This window comes from Pieris rapae, chromosome 21 (genome assembly GCF_905147795.1).
Source record: "Pieris rapae chromosome 21, ilPieRapa1.1, whole genome shotgun sequence".
In the NCBI taxonomy this organism is placed as follows: domain Eukaryota; kingdom Metazoa; phylum Arthropoda; class Insecta; order Lepidoptera; family Pieridae; genus Pieris; species Pieris rapae.
This window is the reverse complement of record NC_059529.1, coordinates 7,792,300-7,804,532: the sequence shown is the minus strand read 5'-3', so window position 1 is coordinate 7,804,532 and position 12,233 is coordinate 7,792,300. Positions and strand designations below refer to the sequence as shown.

Genomic DNA, 12,233 nt, shown 5'->3' with positions numbered 1-12,233 from the left:
AAATACTTTTTAAATTACATATATTTGTATGTTGCTTTTTGTAAAATCATTTACTATAGTAAATTAATATAAAAAAACCTTACGAATAAAATCGATTTGACTTCGTTTAAAGATACTTATGACCTCTAAGGAACCCAATATTGTCTGATAAGAGAAAATGAGACACGTTGATGACAGTTCAAATGGCGAATGTTAACAAGTTATATTAAGGGCCTGTTTCACAATGTCCAGATAAGTTCCAAATAAGCTATTTATTACTTATTGGTAGGATAAAAACTATTTTTGCGATTCACGACTGTCAGGTAGTGCTATACGTCATGAAATGCGAAGTATCTTATTGGGAACTTTTATCTTACAAATAATTTATGTGTTGCATAGCTATTTGGCACTTTAACCATACATTGTGAAACAGGCCCTTAACCTTATATAAATGTACATAATTATAGATATAAAATTAACTTTATTAAACTATAATGTAGCCTTGAACAAGAAACTCTCTAAGATATGTTCTATTTTTATTGTATAATTTATTTTCTCTTTTATCTTTATTATCTTTTATATTTTATGTTGTGCACACTACTCATGCGTGCATCAAGCACATGAATGTTTTGTGTTTGTATATGCTTTTCTAGTAAAGCCTTTTTAAAATAAATAAATAAAACTTTTTCCAGAGTTCAATATCCCGAAACAGACGTTATCAATGCAAATTTGTTTTATGTTGTAACTTTTCTTGTATTATGTATTTTTTATTTTTATTTTAATGCAGTTTTCTTAATACCTATAGCGTGACATCATTTGTTCAGAATATATCTGGATCCGTATTACTCCTTCAAGTTACAGAGTACTGGAGCTGATGAAAAGCGCTACCACGATATCACTAAGGAGGTTTCAATAACTATATAGTTATTTTATCTTACTGTGACTTTGTAATGAGAATTCATTATTTATTTTATATACAATTTAATTTTAATTTAAGAACTTAGTGTATTGTTAAAGATGTTTTAATAATTACGCAGAAGTTGCTGAAAAATTTCTTGTTTAAGGCTCTCCAAAAAAGAATCAAATAAATTAAACTCTTAAATATAATGAAAATGTATAAATACGTATGCATAACTGGTCCGCGTTAATTATTCAAAATCGTGATGATTTTTGTACAATTTAAGCATTTTTATATCATTCGTGGCCCTTACGGTATTTATGATGACTCGTTACTTGATTCTATCCCCACATATTTTATTCCCATAGTGTTTCGGGTGGCACACAAGTTTACATCTCTGCCCCATTCCTTCTATTCGCCTCGCTATAGCAATGTCGCAGCCATCTAACTTAATTAAAGCCGTTCAATTAACTGCCTAGCCGTTTAACTAGCGGCCTTAAAGGTGTTCAGCCAGTTGATCACACAGCTAGGCTAATGACACGGATAGATGACGTTCCATTACTTGCCTAGCCTGTCAATTGTTAATTTCACTTTCTACACTCAAACTCGAAACGAAACTCTTCAAACTATCGTGTGGTGTCAGCAACCCATAACTTTGATGGTGTTTTCCAAAGTTTCATGAAAAATAATAAGTACAATGAAAGATTGTAGTGACAATAATAATGTGAATAAGACTCAAGCAATTTAATTTTATAGCTAATATTTTCTTATTTACATTATACATCTTCTTTCATTTTTATTTGTGCCAAATAATGAGTTTATCGTATGAATGGCTTAAGCATTAAATGTTGTAACAAATGTTAAGGCTGAATATCATTAAGGCCACTAGTTAAACGGCGCCGTTTAGTCAAAAGGCTAGGATGTTAATTGAACGGCTAATTAATATCATTAATCATAGCGATCAATCAAACGTAAATATCTGAAATAAAATGTAGCATGAAAAAAAGAAAATACACTTTTTTGTAATATAGTAAAGTCCATACTGAACGATAGTAAATTTTAATCAGTAGGGCCACAAATGGTTTATTACAATGGTACAAAACGAACATGATTCGATTAAAAAGATCTCACTATATTGTTATATTTCATGAATTACATCTAAATGTCTGTACATACTTTTTTATAAATTAAATTATCGTGCTATCTACTATAATTATTGCATTTTATGCGTAACATTGAATTATTAGGGTACTTATAAAAGTCTACACTGTAAGCAGAGTAAAAATATGTGTTAAATTACAAGATATTCTTTACTTACTTCTACAAAAATACTTTACTTTTACCATATTATGGCAGCCGAACACACTCGCTGATACGCGGGAGAGCGAGTGGTATTCTCGTCAAGTTACTTCTTAGACACTGTTTGATTACGGCCGAACATGTTTCGAACCGGGTGTGTTGGTTGACAATACTCTTACTCTGATTATAGTAGATATATTTGTCCAATATTTAGGCAAGATACATTAACATATTCATGGACAGGTTGAGAACTATTAGAAAACATTTTATTAAAACTATCTACATTGGTTAAATATAATGCTGTTTCCTTGACGTTACGTTGAGACGCTAAAACAGTACTTTATTCATATAGAGATGGCGAACTCAACGAAATGTTTGCGCCAACTCACTAACTCGTTCATCGTTTCACAATTTGATAGACGTCTATTATTGAAAGATGACAATTAACAAAAATTGTGTTGGTTTCACTTTTTTCTGATGAGGTTAGAAAGTAAACATACTAAAATACTCCTAACATTCGCACTTGGCTGCTAATGGTTTTTTTAAATCGGACTGTAAACTTCAAATTCAAATTTTGAATTTACTAATACAAGAATAATAGGGGAAAAAATTAAGATAATTCAAACTTAAAATGAGATTCGAACGGAGAATATGTTATATACAAAAGTTGATTGTCAAACTGAAAAATAGGAGTAGTGAGTTACAGCAACTGACAGAATGTTCCCCATCTCTATTCGCGTTAATCTACAATTAAATTTACAAATATAAAAATACACCAAGAGTAACATGTGCACGTGATATGTTTCTAGTTTTGTGAGACGAATATAAAAATTTTAATATTTACAAAACATGAAGAACGCTTAGTAATGTGTGTGGGTCTAAATTGTGATGTACAGCTAAAAATAGAAGACAATTCAGACTTAAAACGGAAAAATAATTGTTGCCCAATTAAAAATTATAACCTAACCTAATTGCAGTTAATTTATATAGAGCGTTCTTACAGATCTCTTTTCGTCACAGCGTAAACACAATTTGGCAGACGGATTGCTTTAGTGAAAGAGTGCAACTATACTTTATTATTATGAATAGAGATAAATAAATAATTACGAGAACGCGATATTTTAATGTGCCTACCTAAAGATTACATTATGGACTGTTATAAGATATGAATAATGGTTATATTAACTACGATTGTATACTATGAAGCGCGTTTATAGGAGGAAGTCTATAGCTAGAAATATGTGAATAGGTATACATTGTAACTAGTAGACATCGAATCCATCAAGCACTATCTATATCTAGAAAAAAATATTGGTTTAAAAATATTTTTTCTGAATCCAGTAGTAATTAATAAATTTGCAAAAAAATGTGTTTTAAGCTATTGCATAGATTTTATCGCGGACTTTGAGTGCAGCGACCGAATCAAGAAATTCCGTAATGAAAATAAACCTAACACACGATGACGTAATATAGGTGCGGCCAATACGCGTAAGAGTGGAACAGAACGCATACTGCGTATTCACATCTCTCTGACGAGATTGTTGACGTAGCGTAAGCGCGTTAGAGTGAGACAGACTGTATAGGCGTGTTAGTCTGAGTCTGGTAGAGAGGTAGATTGAATTAATACCAAAATAAATAAATAATTATAGTTCCATTAGTTGTTTATAAAAAATATAATTGTACGCTCGATGGATATACAAAGGAGAGCTATATAAACTACATGTCAACCTATCACTGTCAGACCAATCATGACTTACGTTCAGTCGTTCCAAATTTCTTTAAAAACTTTAAAACCGCCTAAAACATAAATGTGAATTGCAATTTAAGTTAAAATAAAATTACAAATTCATCCTATTCATTAATTTAAGAGTTCTCTTTTTAAATTTATCAATAAAACAATGGAACCATTTAATACAAAATTACATGGGAAAATTTCACTATCATTAGGGATTTGGTCGTGTTTACAATGTAAGCTGCTTAATAATAATTGGGCGAAATTTATTGCATTAACACCATTAAATTAAAAGCCTTCTATCGAGATCCGCAAGCCCGAAACTTTCAACTAGTTTTGAACTTGTATAGTGGAGTTTGCACATAGCTTTAGAACTATTAGTATTTGCTACACGTCCGCCAGCTGTTGCACGTGGTAGCCAGAACGTGATACTTTTTGATACATTCTCGCACAATTTTGCAGACCATAACGGATTACGTAATTGTGTTACGTCGAAGCGGACGATTTCCGTTTCTCCACCTTAGTGTCTCTTAATTTCGTTTCGTCCATCGATTCAATTTTATGATCTCGCAGTAATGGGGTTTTAACGTCCGTTTTATCATCGTTTTTATATGCAGTATCTTCGATAGAATTTTGAGGTTCTTTAACATCCAATTTCTCGCTGTTATACGCCATGTTGTCGAAACACTGTGCTGGAACCAGGTTGACTGACTTCATGAGTGGTATGGCAATGGCTAAGGCTGGGCTGAGGTCTCGCGGGCCTGGTGATAGGCGAGACGCTACGGTCAAGTCCATTCCGGGCATTAGACTTGCGACTGTGGAAGAAGATCAGTACAGTTTTGTATGAAATTTATCCAATCGATATAGACACCAAAATACATTGAATAAAACACATATCCTAAAGCAAGACAACACGTATAGATATGAAAGTTTTAATGCCTTTGCTAGTGGTATCACTACGAAGTTATCTTTAGTATTTGACAACAGTTGTCGTCAAAATGTCGTCGAAATTCTCAACATGGACTAAACGAAACAAAAGTTTTGAATCTCATTTATAATTTCTATCGAATTAACTTTAAAAGGATCTGATAACACAAACAAAGGACAATGTCGGTATTGTGAAAGTTTGTAAAGATAGTGTAATGAAAAATACTTTGTAGATTTGTGATATTATATTTAATTTAGACAAGTATTCTAATGATAAGGTTATAAAATGTTATATTTATATCTGATTTGTTAAATATATCCAGATGAGAGATGGTGTTTGTTAAGCTAAAAGACTACAAGGATTAAAGAAAATAAGTCATAAATCACAGAATTTAGTTCTCCGATAATTATCAGACATGCAAGATTTCGTCAACATAATTTTACATCTACATATCTATAGTATTGAAGGAAGAGGTTAAAAATTGGAACTAAATCGAGTTGTACCTCGCATTTATAATCCATCAAGCCGTTTAGGCTATAGACAAAAAGACAATATAATTAGCTTCAAAGGAAATAACAGGGGTTTAAAACACGTTATATGGGTAAGTTTCACCCACAGCAAGCTTACCTGATCTTGAATGAAAGCTGGAACCTAAAACACCTACTGATACTAAACCCGCAGGTGAATTTGGACTAACATATGAACAAAATAATTAAATTAATAATGCAACTTATAACTTCTGAATCGCTGTGTTCAAAGTGGGGAGAGTAGCTTGTGGTGTAGATTTGCATATAGATGTTTGGTTACCTGAAATATAAAATTAAATAAAAGTCTAGCAAAAACTGTACGTGAGTGTGTATCGTGCAAATATTATATAAGGAAAAACATGCTATATAATAAGCATACGATCTTATTCAGCCTTATAAATTAAACGCAATTATTGCATAAATTATATTAGTGAACCACTGGATGGCACTAAAGTCGACGGATTTTCAACGGAGTCGTCGGGTAATAAATGTCAGTGACAGGCACGCAATGCAACCCATTATCGATACTTAGCTACCTGCGCACGCACTCTGACTTTCCTGATTGGTCGTTACGAGTAAGGGTGATTTTTAACGTTTTAGTTTTGGTTTTTAACGTGACAACGCCTTATAATTCGATGGAGCACGAAAAACATGATGCATGCGGCGTTACCTCGCTCTGAGGCGTTCCATTTAAGGATCAGTATTTTCTTATGATGTTGTGAAGTTCAACTATGGTCACTACACCGACTTAACAGATGACCGATTTTTCTATAAATTAAAGATTTTTTGTTATAATATTTATTACTTACGCTTTGTTACTCATTAGGCACAATGGAGAATCTATTGCCTAACAAGGTTTCGAAATAAACATTTTATCTATCAAATTAAAAACTTATATTTACTTATACATAACATAGTTTAGCATATCGATCGTACGATTCCGTTATCGATATGCACGTCTAAAGTTCTTACGCACATAACTACACCTCTACATATACAGACCTATAACTGCCAGCAAGACATATATGTATATATTTAAATATATGTTTTAAGACCGAAACCCTCAGTTCATAATGCGTCGACTGTAGTCTATGATTACAATAGTCATATATAACTTAAAAAGTTTTTGTCGCTAATATACATTTTTACTTGTAAGGCGCTTCATATGCAATAATAACGTTTAATTATTTTTACACAAATGAATGACAAAGCTCTCAAACACATGAATTCAAACCGACTTCAAATATTTTTCTTCAAATCGTAAGTTATATTCTTTATTATGTAGAATCTATTTAAATATGAAGTTGTATGTTGTAATACGTATCAGTTAATTGCTTTAAAATCGGTTTAAATTCAATATCGTGTATCTAAACTGCCGAATCAAACCTTGGTGTTTCATCGAAGAATCTATGGGACCTATGGCGGCTGGTTACTTCAAGTGCAATGTGATTATGTTAGTGACTCCGTATAGGCGTAATATTAAGCCCATTTCCGGAGCTTAAAGCATGTTAAGATTTTTTCTTTTGCAGTTGTTTGGTGTTGTTTGAATCATAGCCTCTAGTTCGCTACGATCACCATCTGTGAAGGATTACATCGCATAAGCTGTTAGTGGAATGTTAATTTTATCTGTCGTACTAGATACAGTATCTTATATACAATGCTAAGCTCTTAAGTGGGTTGGGTATGTAATACATTATTAATTTGGTGTTGTATTTACACATTGCTTTCTGTATATAAATTGAGTTTGCCAATTAAAGTTCTAATGTCTCCGAATAACAGATAGTGTGTTGTAAAATTACTAAATTTAGAATTTATTTACAATTACTTATCTGTGATTACTAATTTAATAGATAGGTTAGTTTTTTAAAATAATATGTTTTATGATGAAACCAAACAATTTATTTAAAAACATTAATGGTACAGTTTATTAACTTTAATCAATATATTTTAATAATAATATTTCTAAAATTAATAACACATTTATTTTTCCTTAGTTTATCGCTTTAACTATTAAGTTAGAACGATCAGTTAGTTAAAGTTTGAAATATACAAAATAACAATTAAATATTTAGAGCTTATTAAACAAATATTAAATGTATATATTTTTTTAATAAATTACCTTTATAGCGAATGTACAAATGCATATTGTGAAGTAATATACATATAAAATACATACCCATATTCGGTCCCATCATATCTTTAGGATGATTAGTTTTGATTGCATTCATTCTTCTGTTCACAGCCTGTGGGCCCATCCCTGGAGCCATAGGACCCGCAGGGGCACCAGGAGCACCTGGTGCACCTAATTATTATAAACAACAGGTTAATACATGAAATGACGTGTTTTATTTACTTCCTTTATTTTAATTTTCTCTAACGTCCTGGATTTTTAGTAAAAAAAATTAGTAATTACTAATATACTTCGAGTTGGTTCCCTTTGGAATAAAGACTTTTGGGCCATGGGGTTCAAGTGCACAGGCGCTAATTAAAGATTAAAGTTGGCGGGACATAGTACCGGTGACCCCAGATCTGGTTTCCTCGCACAAGAAATAAGTATCGGAATATAGCGAGGAAATGCTGTCAGTGTTAAAGTTACACTGCCACTGGGACCAAACTTTAAAAATTTAATTATTTATATTATTACTTTGTAGAAATAAAATGTATAAATTCGTTTAGAGTTTCAAATTTAATGACGTGGAATAAGTGATTCCTTGATGATCTTATGTTCCAAAATAAATGTATTTTTTAAAATAAATAATAATATACAGTCATATATATTTTCTAAAAATCATATTTATTTACTGCTTTATAATATATTAAAATTGAACTTAATAACCTCACCTCAACTTTTGTTTTATTCTTATAAGATGAAATAAAGTTTTGAAGAAGTTTAAGTGCCCCTTAAAATATTTCACTTCAATACGAGATCTTCAGTTTAAAACGAAAGTTTCGAAGCGTTATGAAGTGCTTAAAATTGGAATATTTATGTTTCAAGAGGCTTATTAATATATGTAAATGTACAAGTAAATTCATAAGTAAACTATACTTAATGTTATGGGGAGATATATTTTAGTATCTTAGTAGGCTATCGATCTTCGATTTTGTGTCTGTATTGTTGATTTGTTCAAAATATTTATCTTACGAGGTATGAGGCCATACATATTACGTAAATATCAATGCAAAAAGAATTTCAAATGAATTTAAAAGATTTTTAAAAATATTAACTTTACCTACTAACTAGCTATAACATTATTTACATCACAGTGAAAGTTATCGTCATAAAAGTTGCATGAATATTATAACAAATTTTGATCAAAATTCATCCATCTTTGTTCCTGCCTTGTATTTTAAGATTGTTGACTATGTTTAATAACATAAAAGAATGCGTGAAGCAGTGTAGTCCTCAGGTCGTAGGTTCAAACCCCGGCTATGCACAAATAAACTTTTTGCCTATGTGCGCATTTAATATTCGCTCGATCGGTGAAGGAAATAAACCTTGCTTAAGACCCAAAAATCGACGGTATGTGTCAGGCACAGTAGGATACACATCGCTATAAGATTGACAAACCATCACGAAACATATATATAAATTGCATAAACAAAAACAGACGCCTCTGTAAAAACAATCTCTATGGTACCGTTGAAGGAGATTAATGCTGTACGCGTGTTGAATTTGATGATACTAAGGGATAGAGCACCCTCTGAATTAATTATTACGTTTCAAGGAATTTCCTTTTCACAATGTTTCTAAGAACGTCATAATTATACGCTCATAAAACGTGATCGTCCAGGCAGTGTTGTTTTGTTAGCTTTCGAACGGGTAATTACATTATTAATTTTAACTGTTTTAAGAAAATACCTATATTTATGATGGATTTGTTTACCGGCCTATAATATAAAGAATAAATGAAATAAACGTGTGTACAAAGTGCAATGTCAGAATTTTTTTGCAAATAAATTATTACTAAGTTAAATGCCCTATCTCACTCTCTTTACATCTTTCTCACTTGTTTGCCTACTCTCGCTCCATGGCTATTTCCTTCATATTCCGTTCGCCCTTTCTTACTTACCTTATATTGCAAAAAAAAACATATGAAATATCATAAAAAGTGCTTACGCATCGGTGGTCTGGTAGGCTCTACATTGATGACTCTTCGCCTCTTCTTCGGAAGTTTCGCCCTTGCTTGTGTGTGCGAATAGTACATTGCGAAATTGGATACTATTACGGGTACTGGTAGAGCTATAGTTAATACCTGAACACATAATAATGATTATTATATGAACATTTTGTTTAATAAAACCAATTTAATGTAGTAAAATTGCGTCAAATTTAAATCAGACATGAAAAAATTAAAATTTTGAAAGTTAAAAACTAAGTGACAAGTAAAAATGTTCTGGGAAAGGCGAGGCTTTCCATGACTAATGCCTCTTAAATGGAAATACAAAGGTAAATAAAAAAAATTAAAATAAAATTTATATAGTTATGACTGTAAAGTAAGATATAAATATGTATTTATTATTACCAGGTAAAACAAATAGATTGAAATACCACTCAGTACTTTTTAAGCAAGACAAACAAAAAACTAACGTTCGAAATGATAAATACAAAATAATTGTTATCACTTGGAATTCTACTGTAAATAACTATATTATACTCACACCAGCCAAGGCGCACAAAGCACCAACAAACATTCCAACATAAGTCTTCGGAGCCATATCTCCATACCCCACCGTTGTCATGGTAACCAGCGCCCACCACAAACCGAGAGGTATACTATTGAAGTCATTATGGGGATTCGTTTGAATTCTCTCAGCATAATACACCAAACTTGCAAATATCACTATACCAAGCACTAAGAAAAACACTAGCAGAGTCAGCTCTTTCGCTGATGCTCTGAATGTCTGTATTAGAATCTTTAGACCAGACGAATGCCTGGTTAATTTAAATAGTCTCATGATACGAATAATGGAAAAGAACTCCAGGATGTCCGCGTTCTCCACATGAGACGCGTACTTCTGGAGAATGAGGTCGATGTAGAAACTCATTGTTGCAATGTAGTCGATGATGTTGACAGAGGATTTGATGAATTCACACTTGTTTGGACTGGAGATGAAGCGAACGAGGATCTCCAGGGTGAACCAGGCATTGCACACACACTCAATGTAGAAGAACGCGACGTGGGCATTCGTCTGCACTTTATCCAACGCCCAGCTTTGTGTTTGATTAGCGGTCGTCACAGAATAGTTCCTTATCACTGGAACTCTCATATCCGGGTGAGTCTTGAGACAGAACGATATGATGGACACGCAGATGAAGAAGACCGATATCACACCGATTATCTAAAAAGAAAAAAGGTTATCAATCAGATTAGTATTTAACTCGTAAATTAAACTAAAAATAAAAGTTTAAATTAACCTGTAGATAACGTAGTTCTGAGATGTTTTATTACGGTGATGAATATTGAGTTGAAATTTATGGAAAAAGAAGCATATATAGCTGGTAGTTTGTTTTATATTAATTTTGTTTGTATATGAGTGTAGAAAGAGTAAAGGGTGGCGGAGAGTTGATTGTCAGATCTTCTCTTCCGTTCTACGCTGTTGATATGAAAACTGGCAGTAAATATAAAATTAAAAACATGTCATATATATTTCTATTTATGATGTTTGTAAGTGTACATTGTGTTAACTATATGAATAAATGATTTGAATTGAATATATAGAAAAACAACCATATTTGCGAAAACCAAGAAACTATATGCATTTGTGATATTTACAAAGATAATATTAGCCTTAAAAAATAACTCACAACATACACTGTAATGATATAACAAGAACAATCTAAACTAGAAAAGAACAGAAAATATGTGAAGCAACTATTCAACGGATGCAAACTAATCTTTAATTCAAAACCCGCTTGTAGGTCAGGGGGGCCGACTTTAATTGCCTTAAAAAAGGTTTAAGCCGTCGTTAAACAAGAGTAAGCCTTCCTCGGGGTGTAAAATAATTTAATTAACATTAATTTGAATTATAAAGGTTCGTCAAATTTAACTATCAAAGGATTATGACCGTTATTTTTTGGAGTAGATATTTTTTTTTTGTAATGAGACTTTATTGTACTAAGTCCTGCCAGGATACTATTTTAATTTTTACGGATATTACTTTTTTGTGGAGGTATTAAATGATAATTAATAATTATAATTCATGAATATTTGCATGAGTTTCAGAAATTTTGTATGTTAGACTCTTTCAGACACCTGATACTGATAGAACGGAGACTATTCCAACTTCATTGTTCATCATCAGATTCTTACCTTAGCAGCATTAGAACTATACGGTTCATCAAATAAGGACCACATTTGGGGCTTTAGCTGCTGCCACCATGACACTGTCCCATTGTAGTAGGCTTCTTCGAAGCCAAACTTGCGAGCCACCTCCTCATCAGACGGTTTCTCCGTATCCAGGTCCAGACGGTCCAGCACAGCCAGGGTTTCTTGAGTATCTCGGTGCTAAAACAATAACAGTAACATTGATACATAGAACCTTATATATTATAACACGTAGCTTTAAAGGATTAAATGAATTATTGATTTAAAGGATTTTTTTAATTGAGCAGTCTTGCAGTCTTGCATCCTAGAGGTCGTAGGTTTGAACCCGGGTAAAGCCACTAAAAGCCTTTGTTTCTTGTACTCATTTAATATTCGCTCGAAAGGTGAAGGAAAACATCCTGAGGAAACCGGCTTGCCAAACCCAAAAAGTGTGTGTTGAAGCACAGGAGGCTGATCACCTATAAGATTGTTAAAGGATCATACAAGGATCAAAAAAAAACTGAAATAAATAAAGGTGTCTCGGATGGACAAACTGCGCCTTCAA

General features: G+C 32.3%; 1 protein-coding gene across 4 annotated transcripts in view; it reads right to left on the bottom strand.

Moving 5' to 3' along the window:
• Window positions 1-374: 374 nt before the first annotated feature.
• The window catches only part of LOC110993955 (potassium voltage-gated channel protein Shaw), a 55,108-nt gene continuing 43,249 nt past the window's right edge, over window positions 375-12,233 (bottom strand). For 2 of the 4 annotated variants that reach the window (XR_006750911.1, XR_006750912.1), the window contains exons 5-10: window positions 11,675-11,869; window positions 10,023-10,703; window positions 9,481-9,616; window positions 7,540-7,665; window positions 6,750-6,941; window positions 5,560-5,643 (exon numbers count right to left, since the gene is read on the bottom strand). Coding sequence is in view for 1 of the 4 variants with exons in the window: in XM_045632929.1 (XP_045488885.1) it covers window positions 4,395-4,723; window positions 7,540-7,665; window positions 9,481-9,616; window positions 10,023-10,703; window positions 11,675-11,869 (1,467 nt within the window). In the remaining 3 variants the exon portion in view is untranslated. Of the gene's footprint in view, window positions 4,724-5,463; window positions 5,644-6,749; window positions 6,942-7,539; window positions 7,666-9,480; window positions 9,617-10,022; window positions 10,704-11,674; window positions 11,870-12,233 lie in introns of those variants that run through there. The other 2 variants (XR_006750913.1, XM_045632929.1) reach the window with 2 other exon arrangements.